A 27,533-nucleotide genomic window follows, 5' to 3' on the forward strand; every position below is an offset into this window, starting at 1 on the left:
TTGGGAATTTGTTGAGTGAGGGGATTCGGTGCGGTAAGAGGTGAGGTGCATTTGATTAGACAACAGAGCGGAGCAGACCGAGAGCGGGTCACAGCAACAACAAAACAAAACTGCAGTGTGACGTCACAGGTAAGGCAGGTAGACGGTTTGTGGTGAGTATCCCTTCTGTTTTCTTCTTTCTTAGGACTGTGGGCTAAGTAAATTAGAGCATAAAACTAAATTTAAAAAAAAAACTAAACTTAATTTAGTTATAGCAAGTAGCGTTTTTTTTTAGTGAATCAAGGTCCCTGGTGTAGTTAACATTCTCTAAATTAAGAGTAATTTAAAGGAGTAAACTCCTTAAAGGGAGTAACTAACGAACTTAATCTAAGGCAAGTCATGGCAGCAGAGCTCGCACCCGTGATATGCTCTTCCTGCGCTATGTGGGAAGTCATGGACACTACCAGTGTCCCTGGCCACCATGGGTGCAGGAAGTGTGTCCAGCTGCAGCTACTGGCTAACCGCATTTCGGAGCTGGAACTGCGGGTGGATTCACTGTGGAGCATCCGCGATGCTGAGATTATCGTGGATAGCACGTTCAGTGAGGTGGTCACACCGCAGGTAAAGATTACACAGGCAGAAAGGAAATGGGTGACCGCCAGGCCGAGTAAAAGGATGAGGCAGGTAGAGCAGGAGTCCCCTGGGCCATCTCCATCTCAAACAGATATTCCGCTTTGGATACTGTTGGGGGAGATGGCTTGTCAGGGGAATGTAGCAAGAGCCACAAGTGACTCAGCTGCACAGGAGGGGAGGAAAAAGAATGGGAGAGCAATAGTGATAGGGGATTCCATCGTAAGGGGAACAGATAGGTGTTTCTGCGGCTGCAGATGTGACTCCAGGATGGTATGTTACCTCCCTGGTGCTAGGGTCAAGGATGTCACGGAGTGGCTGCAGGACATTCTGAAGGGGGAGGGTGAACAGCTAGAGGTCGTGGTCTATATCGGCACCAACGACATCGATAAAAAAAGGGATGAGGTCCTGCAAGCAGAATATAGGGAGTTAGGAAATAAATTAAGAAACAGGACCTCTGAGATAGTAATCTCAGGATTACTCCCAGTGCGACGTGCTAGCGAGAGCAGAAATAGGAGAATAGACCAGATGAATGCGTGGCTTGAGAGATGGTGTAAGAGGGAGGGGTTTAAATTTCTGAGGCATTGGGACCGATTCTGGGAAAGGCGGGACCTGTACAAGCTGGACGGGTTGCACCCAAGCAGAACCGGGACCAATATCCTCCCGGGGGCATTTGCTAGTTCTGTTGGGGAGGGTTTAAACTAGTATGACAGGGGGATGGGAACCAAAGGTCAGGTACAGATAGGACAAATTCAGACCAGGAAATGGGACGTAGAAAAGCAGTTAGCGACGTAGCTAGCGACTCAGAAAGGCAAAGAAGCAAAGGTTAAATAGTGTTCAGCACAGGAATTTGATGGGGTTAAAGGGTATATACTACAATGCAAGGAGTATTACAAACAAAGCAGATGAGCTAAGGGCACAGATAGACACATGGCAGCATGATATCATTGCTATAATGGAAACCTGGCTTAAAGAGGGGGATAATTGGCAGATCAATATCCCTGGATATAGAGTTTTCAGGCAGGATAGAGAGGGTGATAAAAAAGGAGGGGGTGTAGCATTATTGGTTAAAGAATCAATTACAGTTGTGAGAAGGGATGATATGCTAAATGGATCATCAATCAAGGCCGTTTGGGTTGAGCTAAGAAATAAAAAAGGGGCAGTCACACTACGAGGAGTGCACTATAGACCCCCGAATAGCGAAAGGGAGATAGAAGAAAAAATACGTGGGCAAATTTCTGAGTGCAAAAATAAGAGGACAATAATAGTAGGGGACTTCAACTACCCCAACATCAACTGGGATTCAAACAGTGTGAGGGGCACAGAGGGTGCAAAATTCTTGATTGGTGTCCAGGAGAACTTTTTTAGCCAGTACGTGACAAGCCCAACAAGAGGGGATGCAATTCTAGATTTAGTCCTGGGAAATGAAGATGGGCAAGTGGGTGAAGTGATAGTGGGTGACCATATTGGGGATAATGACCACAATTCAGTTAGTTTTAGCATTATTATGGAAAAGGACAGAGTTAAATCAGGGTTAAATGTTTTAAATTGGGGGAAAGCAAACTTTACAGAACTAAGAGATGATTTGGCAGAAGTGGACTGGACACAATTACTTGAGGAGAAATCAGTGGCAAGCCAGTGGGAGGCACTAAAAAGTGAAATTCTACCGGTACAATGCAGATATCTCCCCTCGAAGAAAAAAGGTGGCACTGCCAAATTTAGAGCCCTCTGGTTGTCTAGAAGTATACGGGACAAGATAAAGCAGAAAAAGAAAGTTTATGACTGTCACAGAAAACTAAACACTGCAGAAAGCCTAGAGCAGTATAGAAAGTACAGGGATGACGTAAAAAAGGAAATAAGGAGAGCAAAGAGAGGGCATGAAAAAATATTAGCTAGTAAAATTAAAGAAAACCCAAAGATGTTTTATCAGTACATTAAGAACAAGAGGATAGCTAAGGAAAAGGTGGGACCTATCAGGGATGATAAGGGTAACTTGTGTGTAAAAGCAGAGGATGTGAGCAGGGTTTTAAATGAATATTTTGTCTCCGTATTCACAAAGGAAAGGGATGATCCGGACATAGTAGTTAAAGAGGAGAGATGTGAAATATTGGATAAGGTAAACATAACGAGAGAGGAAGTACTAGAGGGACTGGAATCCTTGAAGTTGATAAGTCAGGGCCAGATGGATTGTTTCCTAGGCTATTGAAGGAAGCCAGGGAGGAAATAGCAGGTGCTCTGAGGATCATTTTCCAATCCTCACTAGATACAGGGGAGGTACTGGAGGACTGGAAGACTCCAAACGTAGTACCATTGCTTAAAAAGGGTACGAGGGAAAGGCCGAACAATTATAGGCCGGTCAGTCTTACCTGAGTGGTGGCAAACTATTAGAATCAATACTGAGAGATAGGATAAACTGTCACTTGGAAAGGCATGGTTTAATCAGGGAGAGTCAGCATGGATTTGTTCAGGGAAGATCATGCCTTACAAATCTGATTGAATTCTTTGAGGAAGTGACAAGGAGGATTGATGAGGGTAGTGCAGTGGATGTTGTCTATATGGATTTTAGTAAGGCATTTGACAAGGTCCCACATGGTAGACTGGTCAGAAAGGTAAAAGCCCATGGGATACAGGGAAATGTGGCGAATTGATCCAAAATTGGCTCAGTAACAGGAAACAAGGGGTAAAAGTCGATGGATGTCTTTGTGAATGGAAATCCATTTCCGGTGGTGTGGCACAGGGCTTAGTGTTGGGTCCCTTGCTGTTTGTGGTATATATTAATGATTTGGACTTGAATGTAGGGGGCATGATTGGCAAATTTGCAGACGACACAAAAATTGGCCGTGTAGTTGATAGTGAAGAGGATAGCTGTAGGCTCCAGGAAGATATCAATGGGTTGGTGGAGTGGGCGGAAAAGTGGCAAATGGAATTCAACCCAGAGAAGTGTGAGGTAACGCACTTAGGGAGGGCAAACAGTAAAAGGGAATACGCAGTAAATGGGAATATACTGAGAGGGGTAGAGGAAGTGAGAGATGTTGGAGTGCATGTGCACAGGTCCTTGAAGGTGGCAGATAAGGTTGTGAAGGCAGAATACGGAATGCTCTCCATTATTAGCCGAGGTATAGAATACAAAAGCAGAGATGTAACGATGGAACTGTATAAAACGCTGGTAAGGCCACAGCTGGAGTATTGTGTGTAGTTCTGGTCACCACATTATAGGAAGGACGTAATTGCTCTGGAGAGAGTGCAGAGAAGATTTACAAGAATGTTGCCAGGGCTTGAAAATTGCAGCTTCGAGGAGAAATTGGATAGGCTGGGGTTGTTTTCCTCGGAGCAGAGGAGGCTGAGGGGAGACTTGATTGAGGTGTACAAAATTATGAGGGACCTAGTTAGAGTAGACAGGAGGTACCTGTTTCCCCTAGCGGAGAGTTCAAGAACTAGAGGACATAGATTTAAACTGATTGGCGGAAGGATTAGCGGGGACATGAGCAAAAACATTTTTACCCAGAGGGTGGTGGGTGTATGGAATTCACTGCCCGAATTGGTGGTAGAGGCAAGGACTCTCAACTCTTTTAAAAAGTACCTGGACCTGAATCTAAAGTGCTGTAAGCTGCAGGGCTACGGACCAGGTGCTGGAAGGTGGGATTAGAATGGGCAACTGTTTGTTCTTCGAGCCGGCGCGGACACGATGGGCCGAATGGCCCCCTTCTGTGCTGCATCTTTTCTATGGTTCTATGGCATTGCTGTCATAGAATCATACAGCACAGAAGGTGGCCATTTGGCCCATCGTGTCTGTATTGGCTCTTTGAAAGAGCTATCCAATTAGTCCCACTCCCCTGCTCTTTCCCCATAGCCCTGCAATTTTTTTCTTTTCAAGTATTCATCCAATTCCCTTTTGAAAATTACTATTGAATTTGCTTCCACCACCATTTCAGTGCATTCCAGATCATAACAACTCGTTGCACAAAAGAAATTCTCTTCATCTCCCCCTGGCTCTTTAGCCAATTATCTTCAATCTGCATCCTCCAGTCACCGACCCTCCTGTCAGCAAAAACAGTTTCTCCTCATTTTCTCTATCAAAACCCTTCATGATTTTGAACACCTCTATTAAATCTCCCCTTAACTTTCTCTGTTCTCAGCAGACTAACTCCAGCTTTTCTAGTCTCTCCACGTAACTGAAGTCTTTTTTCCCTGGTACCATTCGAGTGAATGTCCTCTGCACCGGAAGCAAAATGCGAGAAGGGAGTTTGTGTAAGTACTTGGATAGGTGGTGAAATCAGGTCAAAATGTGACATTTTACCTCACGAGCTACTAAATGTGTTCAACGGCAGGTCTGTAAATGGAAAATGACAAGGGGGCAGAAATGACTCAATTCGGGATGTCGTCCCTCAATGGCGTCCTCTATCTCTGCCGGCGAATCGATGAAGCAAGTTCATGAATGCGCCCATGCGCACTAAAACCTGGAAATCGTGAACTTGATCCTAGTGGTTCACCGGCAGTTTGGCAGCTGCAAATTAAAGGGGCATGCTACTCTACAATGACTGAAATCATTCAAAAGTCGTAAACTTACCCATCTGTCCAGCTGGAACGAAAATACTTATGCCACCAAAAGGTCGCTGAAATATACCAGGATCTAGACTACTTTTTAAAAATGCGATGACTAATAATGACCGCAAAACAAATAAAAATTAAATTTTAAAAATGTGGAATGTCATAATACTTCTTATTGTATTATTTTTTGATCATTTAATTTAAAAAAATTAAAATTAAAAAGTTAAAAATGTTTTTTTTACTTTTAACTTCTGCCTCTGATTAAATTCAATTATTTGCTTGGCTTTTTACAAAAAGATGTTAAATTTTTATTTACACTGATGTACTGAAGTTTACTTTAAATGAATGATTTCTACTTGCCTGCTTGTGGGCATGGCTTCTCTTCCTGACAGATTCTGTGGGCGTGGCTTCCATTCCCACATTCTGTCCCATACATACGTTGATTTGACAACGCACAGCTTAAGCAAACTTCAAGATGGAGGAAATTTACATCGCGGACCCCACAGTAAGTATATTCGTTCCTTTTATGCGCAGGATGTGCAGACAGCCTCGCCATGCCGTTGTGCGCAATTTCTGGCCCATTGTTTACAGCGGGTGGTGAGGAAAGCGACTAAAGATAAGTCTAAAGATAAGCCTCGCTAGTTTTGGCAATCAGCTTGCTCTCTTCTGCAAGTGGATGAAACATGTGAAAAACTGGAAGTTTTCAAATGTTACTCTCCTGTTCAAAAAAGGGGAGAAGGATGAACCCAGTAATTATAGCCCAGTCAGCCTAACGTCGGTGGAGGAAAAACTGTTAGAGACAATAAACTGGGACAAAATTGATTGGCACTTGGAAAAGTCTGAGCTATTAAATGAAAGTCAGCATGGAATTGTTACAGGAAAATCATGTTTGAGTAACTTGATTGAGTTCTTTGATGAAGTAACAGAGAGGGCTGATGAGGGTATTGCGTTTGTTGTCATATATATGAACATTCAAAAGGCATTTGATAAAGTACCACATAATAGGCTTGTCAGCAAAATTGAAGCCCTTGGAATAAAAGGGGCAGTGGTGACCGGGATACAAGATTGGTTGAGGAACAGAAAGCAGAGAGTAGTGATGAACGACTGTTTTTCAGAATGGAGGGAAGTATACAGTGGTGTTCCCCAGGGGTCAGTGTTAGGATCATTGCTCTTTTTGATATATATTAATGACCTGGACTTGGGTACTCATGATATAATTTCAAAGTTTGCAGATGACACACAACTCAGTGAAATGCTCGAATGGGATACATCTGCGTGTAAAACCATATAATCACATTTTACCCAAGGTTAGCTTGATGAAGCAACCCGAGGATGTGTGTTGCGTTGTTAAGAGAGACTGACAACGCAACTTTGAATTGTGCCCTGTACCAAGTGAAATAACTGTTTCTCTTACTTCAATAAACTGCTTTAATTTCTTACAACCTTGTCCAGCATTATACCTGAATTTGGTAATGAAGAGGGAAAGGGTAATGATAGATATGAAGTGACTGAAAAGTGCTAACATTATGATTTGGCCGGCACGCAAATAGTGCCAGATTGGACTTAAATTCTATTTTTTGATTGGTCAACATTATTAAGAGATGACTAAATAAATAACCAGCTACACTATACTGAAGTCACCCTAGGAACATTGCCAAGTCATGAAAGAAAATCCCCGGGTCATTAAATTATTAGTTTAAACACCTTAACCCATTATTATGTATGACAAGAAATTCAGTTTTATTCATCTGCTAAGCTAACCAATGCATCTTAAACCCTGCATGTATCATTTCTCACCGTTGAAATATATAAAATAAATATTAATGTAGAGATTAAATTTTGGGTTCCTGTCAAAATATATCTTGAAGTTTTATTCAAGGTGTAATTTTTATATTCTCTCTTAATTTCTTTAAAAAAAATTTTTGCTTTAGTACAGTATAATGAATCCAAGGCAAAATATTAATAACGGCCTTGAAATTACTTTGTGGAATAATAGTGTACAAGTGTGTCTGTCTGAAATTCCTCTCTGCTATTTTAGCAGAGGAGTCAACCTGTTTAACATAAGTGAGTTAACATCTGTGCTGAAGTAGTGGAGAAAGGGGTTAAAATATCCCACAGTGTAATTTCAGGCCCCAGGTTTGGGCCTAATCGGCTGAGATCTTTTAGAAATGAAATTGAGAGATTTTTTTCAAGGGAGATGAACAGAGTTAAAATACATTGTAAAATGACACAACAAAAAATATAATGCTGGAAGTACTCAGCACGTCAGGCAGCATCTGTGGAGAGAGAAACAGAGTTAACGTTTCTCGTGTTTGATCGGGTAATTGCTTTCTGTTTCCCCTCTCATGTTTGATAAGGTATCTACTAAACGTTAACTCTGTTTCTCTATCCACAGATGCCGCCTTACCTGCTGAGTATTTCCAGCATTTTCTGTCATTATTTCAGATTTCCAGCATCCACAGTTATTTGCTTTTGATAACAACATTTTTTTTCAGAATAGTTAAGTCCCTGTACTCAGTTTTGACTGTTAATATCTTGGATTTTACTATTTAAGTTCACATAGGTAACATGAAGAGGCTCAGTGGGTAAACGGAATGTGGTATTAGGCACAAGTGAGGCACCTGTGCTACTTCCAACTGCATTGATCATTTGAACATTGCCACACTCCACCTTGGAGGGTCACCACGTCACACAACATTTTCCTTATCATCACAGAGCTCAGAGCCTCGCAAACTCTCTGAACTCATGGTGCATCAGTAAGATTTCAAGATTCTTAAATTGTGCAGTGTAACTTCGTGTTATGCCAGTGACATGAAAAGCAAAACATTTGGGATCCAGATGTATATGCTGTTGAGAGAAACACAATAATCTCCAAGACTCGTGGTCTCTGTGTCAATGTACGTGGTGCCATGTTTGGTCTGAACTGTGAATACCAACATTGGTTAGAATCAGGGACAAGGGATGTTTGCTTTCCAAATTTCATCTCCTGAAGGCACGGATTCCTGTTGAGCAGGTACGGGTTTTTTCCCCCACCTGTGCCAATTGCCCTCCGGCACCTCGCCTATGTAGCCATTTTTCACTGTGTCACTGGCTATTTAACCGCGGGGGACATCATGTGTTAAGCCTGGTCCTACTCTCACTTGATATTCCCATGTGGGCACTGTTCAGTTGGGGTGGGGGGGGGGGTGGCATCACTGGAATCCAATCATGAGCAGAATCCCTGATTGACTCTCCTTGTCTCCCCAGCACAGGGATTCTGAGCTCAGCTGTTCACCCCGACTGTTGGCCTGGCCCCAGGACACTTGCTTTTCAGCGGTGTTGACTGTGGACCTCTCGCTCTCGGGGTACGGTTCTGTTGCCACTTGCATTTCCAGGGGAGATGGCCGTGGGCACACAAAGGCAACAGAGCTCAGAAGACCACTTAGGACACTCAAGCTCTGAGGTGTGGGCATTCCTTCCTGTGGGGTCAGTTTGAGTTTGTCTGGACTGCAGTCTAACCCCTGGCGCAAATAAGTTTGCAAACGTGAACACTGAAGTCATCAAGTTTTGCCCGATATAGTACCTCCACATGTTAACATATACTCACTGTCCATCAAGGCGATTCTTTTACACTCTCAACAATCAACCATATTTCAAGAAACATTTCAGAAGGGAAAGATTTACCTTTCTGTCTCCCCAACAATAGAATCCCCTGCTCGCTGCAACAACAAAAGAGGGAGAGAGAAAAAAAAGCTGTGTTAAACTCGTTACCAGAAATGAAACAAACCCCATTTCCCATCATAAAACATTCAGCGGTGGTGTTCTGACATACCGGAAATGTGAGGTCATAAACTACTGCAGGTACGAACAGCATTTACTGCAGATAAGCAAGCTGAAACAGCGCAACTTAGTTCCAAAGTGATAAACACATGCCTGCCACATCCACAGGCTCATGTTTACCTTGCTGTCAGTGCTAACATTCAGACCTAGCAACAACGGTCATGGTGGGCTTGATCTATATTTAGTCAGAAACTCTTGCGATATGGAGGGTTGTGTGGGTAGAGGGGAGTTCTCCCCACCCACGATTTGTTTTTCAAACTTGTGACACGCCTAGAGTTCCAGATTCTCAGCCTTTCAGTACAAGATTCACAGCAGCAGATGTGAGAGTTACAGGAAGGAAGGGGTAGAACTAAAAGAAAATGGACTAATAAATGCCCAGTTCATCCATTCAGAAGAGTTGTCTGGTTTATCTCCTCTGTGTAGGGAGAGCCATTCATTCTCTCCTGTTGACACCATAAGCTCTCCCTTTCCAGTCTTACAGGAATAAATTCCCAATTGACTCTCTGAATGGAACAATCTCCTGCACGTCTGATTGACCTTACAGATTCCTGGAGGTGTCCACCTAACCTGGTTTCATGGGGAGAAAATGGTCTTTGTTCTGACCTCCCTGTGACGTTAGGGGAAAAATTCGATAAGGCCTATTATTGGGCGTGGGTAGCATGATCCGCTATTAACCTGCGTCGGATGGCCCCTGCGCAGGCAGGACGAGACTTTCGTGAGGCCTGAGGACTCACTTGCGATCTGCATTGGAAATTAGCATTGACACGCAGATTCAATGCAACTCGCACTTTCCACCAGCAAGTGGAGCCCCAACCTCTTAAAGGGAGGATATCTCGAAAAATCTCTTAAAGGTAGCCGGTACCTATTATTTGCTAAAAATAACAGTCTGCTATCTGCACAGAGTCTGAACAAAGATCAGACATTGCACACGTAAAACACAGATGCAGGTCCCATCCCTATGTTTACATACTGATGAGTTATGTTAAAACATTGAATAAAGGTTGCGCACTACTAAATCCCACATCCTCCAATCTGTATGCGAGACCTCATCCATCCGCCAAACTGAGTTTGTACCAGGCCTGCGAGAGTGCGTGCACCAAGGTTCTTTGCTGATGCACAACAGACCTTGGAGCAAGAGGTGGTCAGAAGGAGGGTCATTCTATATCTGCGGGGGTGGTGGGGGGGAGGTTGTGGAAAAGAGGCCCTCCAGATATATGCCCAAAAGGCAGTGAGAGGCAGCGGGAGATGAAGCACAGCATCATGAACATGGATGCAGTGCAGGAAGAAGTTCAATGCTTTGACACAAGTGGTCAAGGTGAGTGAGGTCAACTGTCAAGTGGCGTCTCCTACCAACTGCACCACTAGCCGCATCCACTGCTCCACACACTACACCCCCCATCACCCACATACCAACAAACTCTTTCCATCAATACTCAATTCTTCCAATGAGATACTTCCTCTCACCCTTACACATTACCACTGTTACAAGCCGCCCACCCACGACTCACAGGTCACACACACTGGCAGCTATTTAACCATGACAGGCACATTACCCAGACACACGTCCCGCTTTCTTGCAGGAGAAGGTGGTGCATAACAGGAGGCAGCAAGTGGCAGTGACATTTAGCCTCTTGAGCCTGTTCCGCCATTCAATGAGATCATGGTGGACCTGTGACCTAACTTCATATACCCGCCTTAGCCCCACATCCCTTAATACTCTTGGTTCACAGAAATCTATCAATCTAAGATTTAGAATTCACAATTGAGCTCAACTGCTGTTTGCAGAAGAGCGTTCCAAATTTCTACCAGCCTTTGCGTGTAGAAGTGTTTCCTAACTTCACTCCTGGCTCTAAATGTTAGGCTATGTCCCCTAGTCCTAGTATTCGAGTATAGGAGGCCTCCAAAAACAGTTACAAATGTATCAGCAGCCAGAAGCAATAATGCAGCCACTAGCCTGTAAATCCTGCATGGTCCCTTTAAATAGCACTGGTGGGGGTCCTCCAGGCACTCTAAGACATGTTCAGATGGTCGTGGTTAAGACTGTGCGTTGAGTTGAGCGTTAAGTGCCAAAATGATGTCTATCACTTTAGATCAGCGATGCACACTGATTGTATCCATTTTCTCCTTACTTTACATGCAGCTGGCGTTCAGTATTTGCGTATGCACTAGTTCCTATACCAAGATGGCTTCCGGTGCACGTCATGCTGGAAACATGCATGCGCAGCCAAGACGACATCTTGGATGTTTGAGAGGCTGCGTAGCGCCGAAACAACGGGCGCTACACGGCCCAATTTAGCGCCCCTCATGCCCAATCCAGAAAAGTTCCGTGTAAGAATTTGCCTTTAACTAAGAAAAAATGGAAAGCTCGCAAAATTGCTACTAGTTACAGGTAGAAATCATGCAAGCTGTGAGCTAACAAGATAATTAAAGAATTAAAGCCAGTCCAACTAAACTTATATAAACGCAAGTTCTTTTATTCCCTAAACAAACTGACAGAGAAGTATGCTTGATAACACAAGGAAGACTGGACTAAGCATATTCCCTGGGAGACATGCAAGGGATCCAAGGGACGGACTACACGTCCCTTTCAAAGCTGCAAGGTGGAGGAAAGAGGAAGAAACACTGGATAAAGTCGGGAAATCACTTTTTATTTCAACACAAGGAAATAAGTGAATGAGGAAAAGGGGAAAACCAGCCAGACTGTAACCTTCTCAGGCTGGTTAAATCCTCAATACAACTGAATGAATTTTTTAAAAAAAGGTCATTTGACCTCTCGAGTACAAAAGGGTCCTTAGTTGGTAGATTTGACATTTGCACTTATTCCAGATTAGAGCCTGGAACTTATTGTGAGTCAGGTTCCCAGTGCTTGTATCAAACTCCTTCCTCCGCCATCTTAAAGGAGACATTAACCCTTTCATTTTAAATAGGTTAACTGCCTCCTGTTAAAATAGTGGCCAGAAACAATTGAGCCATTGTACGATAACAGTAGTTTCTAGGCTATTAATGTGCTCATTGTTCCTATTTATAAAAGAGCGTATGTAAAAGTCAAGCACAAGCAAAGGACCATTTGACCTGTTGAAGCTCACTTCTCTTAACAGAATTGGATGGCTAATTCCATGATCTCATGCTCCCGGTGGAGAGCCATGCTCTTGGGGACCGAGGATTGGAGGATTGAGGCTTCAACATAGTCCTATCTCAACCCACCCTCCCTTGGAGCATGGCCTCTCCGGCTGGGAGCTCCAGATTGAGCAGTTACCTGTATATGTTTTCTTAGCGCAAACAATAATTTTGGCAAGTTTTTAACAAGTTTGTAATAATTATCATACAGTCTCGGTCTCATCTTTTGGATGAGACCGAGGCCCTGTCTTGCTTCTCAGGTACCCAGCTATAACTGTTAATGATCATACAAGAGTATAAAGAATGGGAAAGGGGAACCAAATCTCAAGCACTAAACATCATATAAATATATACATTTAACAACAGTGATTAAAGTTCTTTATGCAGTTGTGCTAAACACAACAATTATGGATTCTTAAAATACTGTACGTTACGTGGTAAAGTACCAATTCAGAGAGGTGAATTCAACAGAATTATTTTCAGAAACAAGTTCCCAATTTTTTATTACCTGTTAAAGGCAGATAAAAGTCACCTCTAATTTGTTCTGAAAGGCGACGGGAGTCTTAGTTTACTGATTTCTCTCTTGTTTATCTGCTAAGCCCAGCCTTTTTTTGCTCCACAGATGTACTACAGCAATATTATAATGACTTTAATGCTACCCTCATACTTTGCTATTTCTCTAACACTGGTTGCCTACACCCTTATAAATAACCATAACCTTCAACTAGAACGTTGTACTGGTTTTCAAATTAACAGTCTAGAAAACAAAAGATTAATTTCTTCGGCCCTGAAATTACGTCATGAGATGCTAGCATAAATATTCATCTCCATTATCTTAATGGATGCTATCTGAAACAGATTATGATAGAGTAGGGAGGGATTTCAAACACATTCCAATCCCAGAATGCCACAGTGTAGTTTTAATGGTCTTCAAGAATTAGTTCTTCTATGAGAAATTTCTGTGTGGATTTTTTTAATTAGGTGCTTTAATAACATATTTCCTGATAACAAATAACCCCTAATTGTTGTTACTACATGTGTGAATACATGATGGTGGAATAGAGCACAGAGCTAATTAGAGCAGAAGTGCATAATTGGTTCAAAGTCTGTATTTCAGAATAAAAGCTACTCATTATTCCTGAACTAACGCTATCAACAGATCAGTCACTGGATGTTTCCTTTGAAAAATACACACAAATATCCTGTCAATTTAATGATGTTGTTAGATTGTAGAAACATAGAAGTTCACAGCACAGAAGGCCAATCGTCCTATCGTGCCTGTGGCAGCTCTTTGCTGGACCAATCCAAAACTAATTCCACTGCCCTGATCTCTCCCCACAGCCTCCTCTGCTTCAAATACTTATCTATTTTCCCTTAAAAGACGCTCTGTGTCAGTTACTTCCTGTGACAAAGCATTCCATACTCCAAAAACCTTCTACGTAAAGAGAGTGACGATACAGGAGATTAGTTTCTATTCATCAGTGAATCAGACTACATTACATCAATGAGCTCTCCAATTCTGGCTGTACCTTATTTGCATTATAGTAGAAAGTTAGAATAGTGCAGGCTCCGAGAGTCTGAGATAAAGGAATGCAAAGAGATTCAGAACAGACAATTTGATCAAGAAATGATTTTGGGGTCAGTCCATCTAAGGTAGGATTTTATTGTTTTAGGGTGAGTCAGATTCTAAATTTAGGTAAAGCCGACTTCAATGGGATAAGACAGAGACTGTCCACAGTAAACTGGGAAAATCTGTTAAAGGGTAAAACGACAGAAGGCCAGTGGGAGGTGTTCTAAAAAGAATTTAACGTGATACAGAACCAGTTGAATAAAATTTGGAAGAAAAAAACTAGTATCAGTAATGGTGGCCATGAAACTACCAGATTGGCGTAAAAACTCATCTGGGTCACTAATGTCCTTTAGGGAAGGAAACAAGCCGTCCTTACCCGGTCCAGCCTATGTGTGACTCCAGACCCACAGCAATGTGGTTGATTCTTAATCGCCCTCTGAAATGGCCTAGCAAGCCACTCAGTTGTACAATCTTGCTGAGAAAGGCACTACAAGAAAAAAAAACGGATGGACTACCCGGCACCGGACAAGACACAGGCAAACCAAGCCCAGTTGACCCTGTGAAGTCCTCCTCACTAACATCCGGGGACTTGTGCCAAAATTGGGAGAGCTGTCCCACAGACTAGTCAAGCAACAGCCTGACATAGTCATACTCACAGAATCATACCTTTCAGCCAACGTCCCAGACTCTTCCCATCACCATCCCAGGGTATGTCCTGTCCCACCGGCAGGACAGACCCACCAGAGATGGTGGCACAGTGGTATACAGTCAGGAGGGAGCCCTGGGAGTCCTCAACATTGACTCCGGACCCCATGAAATCTCATGGCATCAGGTCAAACATGGGCAAGGAAACCTCCTGCTGATTACCACCTACCACCCTCCCTCAGCTGATGAATCAGTCCTCCTCCATGTTGAGCACCACTTGAAGAAAGCACTTCGGGTAGCAAGGGCACAGAATGTACTCTGGGTGGGAGACTTCAATGTTCATCACCAACAATGGCTCGGTAGCACCACTACTGGCCAAGCTGGCCAAGTCCTGAAGGACATAGCTGCCAGACTGGGCCTCCGACAGGTGGTGAGCAAACCAAAACGAGGGAAAAACCTACTTGGCCTCGTCCTCACCAATCTACCTGTCCCAAATGCATCTGTCCACGACAGTATTGGTAGGAGTGACCACCGCACAGTCCTTGTGGAAACGAAGTCCCGTCTTCACACTGAGGACACCATCCAATGTGTTGTGTGGCACTACCACCGTGCTAAATGGGATAGACTCAGAACAGATCTAGCAGCTTAGCCATGAGGCGCTGTGGGCCATCAGCAGCAGCAGAATTGTATTCCAGCACAATCTGTAACCTCATGGCCCGGCATATTCCTCACTCTACCATTACCAACAAGCCAGGGCATCAACCCTGGTTCAATGAGGAGTGTAGAAGAGCATGCCAAGAGCAGCACCAGACGTAGCTAAAAATGAGGTGCCAACCTGGTGAAGCTACAACTCAGGACTACGTGCATGCTAAACAGCTGAAGCAACATGCTATAGACAGAGCTAAGCGATTCCACAACCAACGGATCAGATCAAAGCTCTGCAGTCCTGCCACATCCAGTCATGAATGGTGGTGGACAATTAAACAACTAACAGGAGGAGGAGGCTCTGTAAACATCCCCATCCTCAATGATGGCAGAGTCCAGCACATGAGTGCAAAAGACAAGGCTGAAACGTTTGCAACCATTTTCAGCCAGAAGTGACTGCCCTTGACATCAAGGCAGCATTTGACCGAGTGTGGCACCAAGGAGCCCTAGTAAAATTGAGGTCAATGGGAATCAGGGGAAAACTCTCCAGTGGCTGGAGTCATACCTGGCACAACCAAAGATGGAAGTGGTTGTTGGAAGCCAAACATCTCAGCCCCAGGACATTGCTGCAGGAGTTCCTCAGGGCAGTGTCCGAGGCCCAACCATCTTCAGCTGCTTCATCAATGATCGTCTCTCCATCATAAGGTCAGAAAAGGGGATGTTCGCTGATGATTGCACAGTGTTGAATTCCATTCGCAACCCCTCAGATAATGAAGCAGTCCGTGCCTGCATGCAGCAAGACCTGGACAACATCCAGGCTCGGGCTGATAAGTGGCAAGTAACATTCGCGCCAGACAAGTGCCAGGCAATGACCATCTCCAATAAGAGAGAGTCTAACCACCTCCCCTTGACATTCAACGGCATTACCATCACCGAATCCCCCACCATCAACATCCTGGGGGTCACCATTGAAACTTAACTGGACCAGCCACATAAATACTGTGGCTACAAGAGCGGGTCAGAGGCTGGGTATTCTGCGGCGAGTGACTCACCCCCTGACTCCCCAAAGCCTTTCTACCATCTACAAGGCACAAGTCAGGAGTGTGATGGAATACTCTCCACTTGCCTGGATGAGCGCAGCTCCAACAACACTCAAGAAGCTCGACACCATCCAGGACAAAGCAGCCTGCTTGATTGGCACCTCATCCACCACCCTAAACATTCACTCCCTTCACCACCAGCGCACCATGACTGCAGTGTGTACCATCTATAGGATGCAATTCAGCAACTCGCCAAGGCTTCTTTAACAGTACCTCCCAAACCCACGACCTCTACCACCTAGAAGGACAAGGGCAGCCGGTACACGGGAACACCACCACCTGCACATTCCCCTCCAAGTCACACACCATCCTGACTTGAAATATATCGCTGTTCCTTCATCGTCGCTGGGTCAAAATCCTGGAACTCCCTTCCTAACAGCACTGTGGGAGAACCTTCACCACACGGACTGCAGCGGTTCAAGTTGGTGGCTCACCACCACCTTTTCAACGGCAATTAGGGATGGGCAATAAATGCTGGCCTTGCCAGTGATGTCCACATCCCATGAACGAATAAAAAAAAAGTTTATACCCCTAAGGAGCAAGAGCTCTACTTACCAAAAAAAAGCAGCCATGGACAACAAAAAAGGTAAGAGACAACATTAAGCCAAAAGAAAAAGCAAAAAATAGCACAGGTCCTGGCAACTAGGAGAGATACAAAGAAAAGCAAAGGGTGACAAAATACATAGTAAGAGCTACAAAAAGGGAGTATGAAAACAAGCTTGCAAGGGATATCAAAATCAACACAAAATTTTTTTATAATTATATTAAGAAAAAGAAGGTGGTCAAATGCAATGTGGGCCCCTTAAAAACTGATGGTGGTGATATTGTTAACGAAAATAAGGAAATGGCGGTCATGTTAAATAATTACTTTGTGTCGGTATTTACAGTAGAGGAAGAGGATAGCATGCTGGACACCCCAAGGAAATTAATTTTGAATCAGGGACAGGGACAGACCATAATTAATGTAAGCAAATTAGCAGTAATGAAGAAAATAATGGCACTAAAGAGTGACAAATCCCCAGGACAAGAATGGTGGAGGTCCAAAGAGACTTAGGGGTCCATGTACATATCTCATTAAAATGTCACGGACAGGTACAGAAAATAATCAAAAAGGCTAATGGAATGCTGGCCTTTGTATCTAGAGGACTAGAATACAAGGGCAAAGAATATATGCTACATCTATACAAAGCCCTGGTTAGACCACACCTGGAGTACTGTGTTCCGTTCTGGGCACCGCACCTTAGGAAGGATATATTGGCCTTGGAGGGAGTGCAGCGTAGATTTACTAGAATGATGCCTGGACTCCAAGGGTTAAGTTACAAGGAGCGATTACACAAACTAGGGTTGTATTCCCTGGAATTTAGAAGATTAAAGGGTGATTTGATCAAAGTTTTCAAGATATTAAGGGGAACTTATAGGGTAAATAAAGGGAAACTATTTCCGCTGGTTGGGGAGTCTAGGACTAGGGGACAGAGCCAGGACTTTCAGGAGTGAAGTTAGGAAACTCTTCTACATGCAAAGGGTGGTAGAAGTTTGGACAGAGATTTAATCAGAACTCAGAACGTGTGAATTATTCGGTGTGACAAGTACATGACAAAATAATTTGAAAAGTTAGAGCCAGGACTTCCAGGAGTGAAGTTAGGAAACTTCTACACGCAAAGGGTGGTAGAAGTTTGGAACTCTCTTCTGCAAATGGCTGTTGATGCTAGCTCAATTGTTAATTTTAAATCTGAGATTGATAGATTTTTGTTAACCAAAGGTATTAAGGGATATAGGGCTAAGATGGGTATATGGAGTTAGGTCACAGATCAACCATGATCTCACTGAATGGTGCAACAGGCTCGAGGAGCTAAATGGCCTACTTCGGTTCCTATGTTTCATTTGAGGTAAGACTTTATTGTGTATTGTGAGTATTGCTGTTGCCGGTATTGGCCTTAAACACTGCAGTGAATATTCTTTCTTACTCCTCTCCAGAACTTCCCTCTTCAAGTCTCACCTGTCGAAAGGCTGGAGTTTAGGAACAATACTAAATTCGGAAGATAGGAAATTGCTTCACCAATGATAAATAAAAAAGTAACTCAATTGGCAACATCGATAAGACAACATCTGGGGGGCAGGAGATATCGAAAAGTCTTAGTTAGATAGAATCATGTCAATAGATGACCCATCTTCTAGAATTTGAGGCCCTTTAGTAAACCTTGAACAGAAACTTTCACTTTTCATGTGGAGGGAATGTCTGGGTAATAACAGAGAAAGGAGCTGGTAAAGATTCCTAAAGGTGTTTGTATATGACAGCAGTGTCACTCTAAATGAATAATCTGGCCAGCAATCAGAAAAAACCCTGCAAGTGAGATCACAACTTGGATGTAGCAAGGAGATTAGAAATAGGCATCAGTGAACAAGATTCACCCTCCAGGCCTGTTCAGGAATGGGCATCTGATGTATGGATCCTTTCAAAATTCCAGGCTCCCCAGAAACAGTAGAGATAGTTTAGAAGCATATCAATCCCTTTGGCTTTATTGACTTTAGGTGACTCAATGAGAAACCATTCCACATAATTCAGTGAAGAAGTCATCCAGCATTTTAATAGCACTGTGGGGCATACATAGAAGGGGCATTTGGAGGAGGAAGGGTGATTTTACCCAATAAAAAGGGAAGAAGTGACATCTGCTCACCTCGAGCCTTTTACATTGTCAGGGGAAAAAACGCAGAAAAGAATCTCCAGATTCCCAGAGATATGTACTCCTTGTACTCAAAATCAGAACAAGGTCTTTCATCTGATTTCCAATCCAGCTCAGACTCATGGGCTGAAAGTCTCGTCTTTTTGTTAGACCTAAGATGAGCTTTGATAGTCACAATCTAGTTTCTAGTGGGCTCACAGCACAGGACCACTGGGGAATGGAAAATTAGTATTGGTGCAGTAGAAGGTGCGTCTCCAAGTTTGAGACAAGGTACATTGTTGGGGCGGACTACAAGGTGCTTTAGTCCATTGCACGGTGCTTGACGTGGCAATGCTTGATGTGGACACTGAATGCCCAAAACAGGAAGCATTCCATTTCATTCATCACATTGATGAGCATTGAATCAAACATTAAAAAAGTTGGGAGAGGAGACTGTTTCAGATTGATGGCCCATGCCTTGGTACAATTAGCTTGATACACAATAAAACTCTCAATAGAAGATTTGGCCATTGAAGGTGAAATCAAGGGGTCATATAAGGATATTTTATGTTATTGGTCTGCACAATCTGATTCTCAGAGCATCAACGAATGGCTCATTTGGTACTGGAATCAGATGTGGTGCCTAGAAATGGGATGAGCTCAGAGCTCATGTCCTCTGGCACCAGATTGTGCTGCCAGAACTTTTTTCGTCTGTATACATCATTCCAGGAATCTTACTTGCACTACAGCACTGGTTTTGAAATTGAGGCTCCAGGACCCTTGGGAATTCCAGGGGATCTTTAAAATTGTCAAATTTCTGACCGTCTGTCACCAGGTTTCTTACTAGCACATTATTTTTGTTGCTATCTACCAACAAAAAGCATGTTCTGCTATGATAGCACAGTCATGCCTTAGGCAGCTGTGCTGCCTCACTTTAGGTCAGATAGGGGGTCACTGGGACTGCCTCAGCAACTGCCAGGGGTCCCTTGGAGTGTGTCGGTATCTGCCGGGGGTCCCTTGGAGCCTGTCAGTATCTGCTGGGGGTTCCTGGGGCTCTGTCAGTATCTGCTGGTGGTTCCTTGGGGTGTGTCAGTATCTGCCAGGGGTCCTGGGACTGTGTCAACATATGCCGGGGGTCCCAGCGACTATGACAGTATCTGCCGGGGGTCCCTTGGTGTATCAGTATCTGCCAGGAGTCCCAAGAACTGTGTCAGTATCTGCCGGCGGACCCTGGGACTGTGTCAGTATCTGTCGGGGGTCCCCAGGACTGTGTCAGTATCTGCCAGCGGTCGCTGCGACTGTGTCAGTATCTGCCGGAGGTCCAGGGAGTGTGTCAGTATCTGGAAGGGCTCTTGGGAAGTGTGTCAGTATCTGGAAGGGCTCTTGGGAAGTGTGTCAGTATCTGGAAGGGCTCTTGGGAAGTGTGTCAGTACTTGCAGGGGCTCCTGGGAAGTGTGTCAGTATCTGCGGGGCTCATGGGAAGTGCGTCAATATCTGCAGGGGCTCATGGGAAGTGCGTCAGTATCTGCAGGAGCTCATGGGAAGTGTGTCAATACGTGCAGGGGGCTTGAGGGAAGTGTGTCAGTATCCGCATGGGCTTCTGGAAAGTGTGTCAACAATATTTGCGGGGGCTCATTGGAATTGCGTCAGTGTCCGCAGGAGCTCGCGGGAAGTGTGTTAGCATCTGCGGAGAGTTCTGGGAAGTGTGTCAGTATCTGCGGGGGCTTGTGGGAAGTGTTAGTAATTGCGGGGGATCTCGGGAAGTGTGTCAGTATCTGCAGGGGGTCCTGGGAAGCATGTCAGTATCTGCGGGGGCTCATGGGAAGTGTGTCGGTATCTGCAGGGGCTCGTGGAAAATGTATTAGTATCTGGGAGGAGTTCTGGGAAGTGTGTCAGCATCTGTGGGGGCTCATGGGAAGTGAGTTAGAATCTGCGGGGGTTCATGGGAAATGTGCCAGTATCTGTGGGGGGGGGGGTCCTGGGAAGTGTGTCAGTATCTGCAATAGGCCCAGGGACTGTGTCACTTTTACAGTGGGGACCCCAGAATTGGGTCAGTGTCTGCAGAAGGCCTTGGAACTGTATCAATATTTGCAGAGGTTTTCGGGAGTGTGTCAATATGTTCAGGGGGTCCCCACACAAAGGAAAATATGAAAACCACTGTATTCCAGCCTCAACAATGAAAGGCAGGGTCTTCACAGAGGTTTGTCAGACAGTGGGTGCTTTGGTACTTCTCATTTTGGATTAATATTTAGCACAGATGAGGTAAAGAGGAAGATCCCAGTCATCTGATACATCCACATTGACTGGTGTATAAGATTCTGGTCTAGGGAGCTTGAAAAGGTAAAACTGCTTTTGTTTAATTGCTTATTATTTATTACCATATCTATTTGTAATCCGGAACACACTGTGCATTTTTGCTTGCCTTTATGAAAAGTGACACATTTCTCAGGCAGAATGTACCCAATGTCACTTGGTGGAATATCTTCATACATCTGACCAACCCTCTCAAATTCTTTGCACATACTGCAGGAAGGTACAGGTCTGCTCTAACCCTCCCCCCCAATTCCCCCTCCCCCCTCTCCCCCCCCCACCCACCCCACCCCCCCAACCCTCTCCACCCCACCAAACCCACCCCCCCCTAACATTATCACTACACACACACATTAAGATTTACAATTTGCAATTTACAAAAGGAATTTAAAAATAAAAAGCTTTTAAAAATGTTTAGGCAGCGAGTTGTTACGACCTGGAATGCACTGCCTGAAAGGGCGATGGAAGCAAAAGGGAATTGGATATTTAGGTGAAGAGGGGAAATTTGCAGGAGTATGGGGAAAGAGCAGGGGAGTGGGACTTATTGGATAGCTCTTTCAAAGAGCCGGCACAGGCACGATAGGCTGAATGGCCTCCCTCTGTGCTGCATCATTCTATGAATGTCTTTCTGGACCATGGCCTTGGTTCACTTAATTTTCAAAAATGTCTAATTGTTGATATCGTGTGATCACCACACCATCACAACAGTTTTCTGACCAGCACCTGACTGCAGCCCTAAGCCTGCATTGAAGAAATTTTCAATTGATGCACCACAATCATTTATTATACTATCTCCAGCCTCTCCATGGTGACTGAGTATGAAACCCAAAATTACTGTGGTACAAGGCTAATGATTCTCGCCATCACCAAATCAACATGGTTTGGTCTCACACTTAATAGTACGAATGGTCTTCCGGGTGGGAGAGTGCAGGCACAAAAATTTGGGAGTCATTGAGGTGAAGCTAGACATTGTGATATACGGGAGGGGGATTTGTGGTATCTACAGATGGATGAATTTGATGGGCCGAATGGCCTCCTTCACCTGTGCGTACGCTTGTGATCTCTGTGATAAGAATATGTAAAAATCGATAACCACAGTGCTGTGACAAAACAGAAATGTTGCGACATTGTATTTTTGTTAATTGAATTTTTTTTAAAAGCAGTTTAAACCTGCTTAGTCTGCTGTAACAAAAGTTAGATAACACATGGACTAAAAGGTGCACTGCAAAGCTGCATGTGGGGATGAGTTAGTCTGAGGCCAGAATAGGCAAGTTAATAAACTTCACATCAACGGGCAGATTCTGCACAGCAGTGCAGCTCGCACTTGACTACGTGCTACAGATATATGAATTATTTATTTTTAATTTGCCTCCGTTCTTATCTGCTGGTGTTATGTCAGGGTGCAATACCTTACACATGTAAACAGTCAAGCTGTGATGCTCAGGGTGCACAAATTTTGGGAAACGATCGCTCCTTCCAAAGATTGAAGGGAAGATTCTCTCTGCGCAAAGTAAATGGATGAAAAGTCACTTGGGCTGCAAAGAGGAAACACTGATCTCTGCGCCCGAATTTCTGATGTTAGACTGCCCTTGCTCGAAGCTGTGCCCTGGGGATTGCTAAATTAAAACATTTACCCCTGTGCGTAACAGGATTGGAAACCTGATCTTTGGTTCACGTAACACAGAGGAAAGCTTCCCCCATACATGTGAACAAATGCTTTTCATTGATAAAAAAAGAATTGGGTTATGCAACACCCTGTTTTTGCTGCACTTCAATTTATATTGACTTGTATTAGAACACCCACAGACAGGAACTGAAACCACCCCTTGTTTTGAGTGGAATTTATGACGACATAGGTCAAAACCCAACAAATGCAAAGGTTAGGATTGGTGTGCTTTCCACTGGAACCAGTTTAAGCAAAGTAAGCAGAATGAGTTCCTTCTTGACTCACACATCTTGCTTTAGACTCTGTACTTTCACATCCTTCTCATCATTAGATCAGTTAGGAGTGTCGTCAAGTTTCATGGGGAATCTTGAAGGTGGCGCCACTCAAAATGTCACTTTATTTAGAGTTATAATGTCTCCAACTCATATCAACTGGTTTGAAGTTTAGAATTAAAGATGAAAAAAAATGTAGGTTGATGTTACAAAAATAGGAATTCTTGTCTCGCATTTTATCAAATAGTTAAGAGTTTAAAACAGACGCTGCTCTCTGCTAGATTCAAAATGGAAGACAAGAGATAGTGATCTAGAAATTTGATCGCTGTACACGCCTAAAGAGGCCAGTAGCAGACCACAGGATATTGGACGACTGGCCTTATTAGTATAGTACTGGCGAGCTGCGGGCACCGGTCGGGGAGGGCGGAGAGGTGGTGGAGGGATGAGATTGGCCAATTCTCTCACATAAAGTATTGTGCTGTTAATATTTTGCCTATGTATTTTTGCTTCTGTGCATTATTTAATTTGTAAATAAATCCAGAACATTAGTTTAACCTATAGGCTTCCAAACTATGGTCCCCGAACAATTGGGGTTGGGTCTGCAGAGAGATGCTGGGGGTCCCCAGGATCATTGATTTCTGTCCGTCTGCTACCTGGGGCTAATTTCTTCGTAATGGAAATAACAGAGGCAACGTGGCTACAAAATAAGAAAATCAGCAATGGTCAGGGAACCCCAACTCCTGACCTCTGCTTTGTGGTCATATAATTCCTGTTTGCAGCAAGAGCAATGAGAAACACAGCTGCTGTGCTCCTAGTACGTGCCTTAACAACCCTCGTGATTCGGACTGACTGTTCCAATGCTCTCCTGGCCGGTCTCCCTTTTATCACCCTCCGTAAACTTAAGCTCATTGATAACTCTGCCGCCCGTATCCTAACTCGTCCCATTCACTCATCACCCCAGTCCTCGTTGACCTACATTGGCTCCCGGTCCTGCAATGCCTCAATTTTAAAATTCTCATCCTTGTGTTCAAATCTCTCCATGGCCTCGCTCCTCCCTATCTCCATAACTTCCTCCCGCCCTACAACCCTCCGAGAGCTCTGCATTCCTTCAACTCCGGTCTCTGGTGTATTCCCCACTTCCTTCGCCCCATAATCGGCGACCATGCCTAAACCACTCCGCCTCTCGTCCTTTAAGACGCTCCTTAAAATCTATCTCTTTGACCAAGCTTTTGGTCACCTGTCCTATTGTCTCCTTCTTTGGCTAAGTGTCAATTTTTGTCTGATTACACTTCTGTGACGCACCTTAGGATGTTTTACTATGTTAAAGGAGCTATATAAATGCAGGTTGATGTTGTTAAAGCAGCTACGACCACGAAAATAGCTGTGGAAAGTGGAGACTTCAGAGCCAGCTGAATCTCAGAGGAGATAAGACACTGGAGCATAATATGTGACACTGGTGTATAATTGCTTGTGAATGAAGTACTGGCTCACCCGCAGTTTATCTTTAGGTCGGCAGATTAGACAAGCCATCAATGCCTGCCAACTGTGAGTGTGGAAAGAGGAGACACACTGAGCAAGGGCCATGTCACAAATCAGTGGGACAGTTAAAGAGGTCGAGAAGAAATCCGCTGATATCAAGACGGTCACCCAAGCCATGCATTTAACTTAAACTCATGACCGGCACTGGTTTACATCACGTACAGGCATTCTTCTTATGTACAGTCTCAGAAAAGTCGTTTTGTTATGGGTACTGCTGACAAATATGGGGTCCTTTTAAGAAGAGGAAAATCAATGATAAAATTAGGCAAGGGCAGCTAAACTGTGGATACTACTATGTTTTCTGCAGAATTATAAATTGGAAAATTGAACCGTGTGAGAAGTTAACTGTCACTTACCCAAAGCAGCAGTCATGCCACTAAACATACGGCAAGTGTGACGTGTATAAAAATCACTTTGTCATCAACCTGCTTATTGCTAATGGCGGAGTGCAATCTGGCATTGGTGAGCGCTGTTTCAGGAAGAAACCCCTTCACCTAAGGGATCGCCTACCACGAAGAAGTATCTGTTTGTCTAGAAATGGTGTATGAAATGAGGAAGGGAGGTGTAGAAACCCTTCAAATGCTGCAGTGCTCCTTTAACATCAATAGTATTGCTATATCTGCTTATTTTCTCCCATGTATTCTCTTTGCAGATGAAGAGCGTGCCCCAGTGCCACAACAACAACAACTTGCCCTAATGTAACGTCTTTAACGTTGTAAAATATCCCAAGGCGCTTCACAGGAGCAATTATCAAACAAAATTTGACACCGTGTCATATAAAGAGATATTAGGACAGGTGACCAAAAGCTTGGTCAAAGAGGTAGGTTTTAAGGAACGTCTTAAAGAAGGAGAGAGAGGTAGAGAGGCAGAGAGGTTTAGGGATGGAATTCCAGAGCTTAGCACCGAGGCAGCTGAAGGCACAGCCGCCAATGGTGGAGCGATTAAAATCGGGGATGCGCAAGAGGCAAGAATTGGAGGTGCGCAGAGATCTCGGAGAGTTATAGGGCTGGAGGAGGCTACAGAGATAGGGAGGAGCAAGGCCATGGAGGGATTTGAAAACAAGGATGAGAATTTTAAAATCGAGGCGAACCTGGACTGGGAGCCAATGTAAGTCAGCAAGCACAGGGGTGATGGGAGAACGGGACTTGGTGCGAGTTAGGATACCGGCAGCAGAGCTGTGGATGAGCTCAAGTTTATGGAGGGTGAAAGATGGGAGGCCGCACAGGAGAGCATTGGAATAGTTGAGTCTGGAGGTAACAAAAGCATTGATGAGGGTTTCAGCAGCAGATGAGCTGGGGCAGGGGTGGAGACGGGCGATGTTACGAAGGCGGCGTATGTGGTCTTGGTAATGGAGCGGATATGTGGTCTGAAGCTCATCTCAGGGTCAAATAGGACGACAAGGTTGCAAACGGTCTGTTTCAGCCTCAGACAGTGGCCAGGAAGAGGGATGGAGTCGGTGGCTAGGGAACGGAATTTGCGGCGGGGACCAAAGACAATGGCCTCGGTCTTCCCAATATTTAGTTGGAGGAAATTTTTGCTCATCCAGTCGGACAAGCAGTGTGACAAATGAGAGACAATGGAGGGGTCGAGAGAGGTGGGGGTTAGGTAGAGCTGGGTGTCGTCAGCTTACATCTGGAAACTGAAGTGTTTTCCAATGATGTCACCGGGGGACAGCATGTAGGTGAGAATTAGGAGGGGGCCAAGGATACATCCTTGGGGGACTCCAGAGGTAACAGTGCAGGAGCGGGAAGGGAAGCCATTGCAGATGATTCTCTGGCTACGACTGGATAGATAAGAATGGAACAGTGCGAGCGCAGTCCCACCCAGCTAGATGATGGAGGAGAGGCGTTGGAAGAGGGTGGTATGATCAACCACGTCAAAGGCTGCAGACAGGTCGAGAAGGATGAGAAGAGATAGTTTACCATGGTCACAGTCACATAGGATCTCATTTGTGTCTTTGATAAGGGCTGTTTCAGTACAGTGGCGGGGTCGGAAACCTGATTGGAGGGATTCAAACATGGATTTGCGGGAAAGATGGGAGGCGACAACATGTTCAAGGACATTGGAGAGGAAAGGGTAGTTGGAAATGGGGCGGTAGTTTGCAAGGAAGAAGGGTCAAGAGTGGGTTTTTTGAGGAGGGGGTAATGATGACAGATTTGAAGGGGAGGGGGACAGTACCTATGGAGAGGGAACTGTTAACAATATCAGCTAACATGGGGGCCAGGAAGGGAAGTTGGGTGGTCAGCAGTTTGGTAGGAATAGGGTCGAGGGAGCAGGAGGTGGGTCACATGGTCAAGTTGAGCTCGGAGAGGGCCTGAGGGGAGATAGGTAGAGAGACTAGAGAAAGATGCAAGTTCAGGGCTTGGGCAGGGGGGAACCATAGGGGAAGTTTGGCTTGGTGGGCGAGGGGAAGGGAGGGAAGCGGCAGAGGCAGCTGAACGGATGGTATCAATCTTAGTGACAAAGAAGTCCATGAGCTCCTCGCGCTCATTCGGAGCTGGGATGGATGAGCTCCGCACATAGTATTTCCTTTAGTCTCAGCAACACCAACATCTTACTTTCCTAACAGGAGTGCTCTTCATCCTGTGATGGTAGTGATGGCATAATGTTGGGAGAATGCATCCAGAGCAAGATTCGAAGAGGCTAGCAGGTTCCTTGCAGAGGCCCACGTTCCCTGTTACTACTCTGTGTTGCCTAGTGATGGAGACACCAGTCGAGTTGTTTAAGAATGCAGGATGCTGGCACTGATGGGCATAGAAAGACCAGCTGGTTCCTTGGAGCACAGTGTAAACAAACATCTAAATGCTGCGCAGAGATACAGATGTTCACCACTGTAGCCAACTGGCTAGAAACATGGGCCATGGGTTTTTTCGCATGCATGCTGACATCGAATCCTCAATCTCCGATAGCACAGCTACAGGATGGGTAAGATTAGGTCTGCACACTGCTGGTCTCGATGCATTGGGTGTCAGAGTGCTGTCAAGGTTGGCTTTGATGCTTGGAAAGAGCGGAGACCTTCGGGGGAAATTCTGG

At 44.6% G+C, this 27,533-nt stretch overlaps 1 protein-coding gene across 9 annotated transcripts in view; it reads right to left on the minus strand.

Moving 5' to 3' along the window:
• The window catches only part of si:ch211-26b3.4 (connector enhancer of kinase suppressor of ras 2), a 648,212-nt gene that overhangs the window by 121,069 nt on the left and 499,610 nt on the right, over positions 1 to 27,533 (minus strand). For 6 of the 9 annotated variants that reach the window (XM_067996824.1, XM_067996823.1, XM_067996828.1 and 3 more), the window contains one exon: positions 8,821 to 8,855. The exons of the other annotated variants lie outside the window; for them this stretch is intronic. In XM_067996824.1, the coding sequence (XP_067852925.1) occupies positions 8,821 to 8,855 (35 nt within the window). The remainder of the gene's footprint in view (positions 1 to 8,820; positions 8,856 to 27,533) is intronic. 9 annotated transcript variants of the gene reach the window in all.

Source organism: Heptranchias perlo, chromosome 15 (genome assembly GCF_035084215.1).
Source record: "Heptranchias perlo isolate sHepPer1 chromosome 15, sHepPer1.hap1, whole genome shotgun sequence".
NCBI lineage: Eukaryota > Metazoa > Chordata > Chondrichthyes > Hexanchiformes > Hexanchidae > Heptranchias > Heptranchias perlo.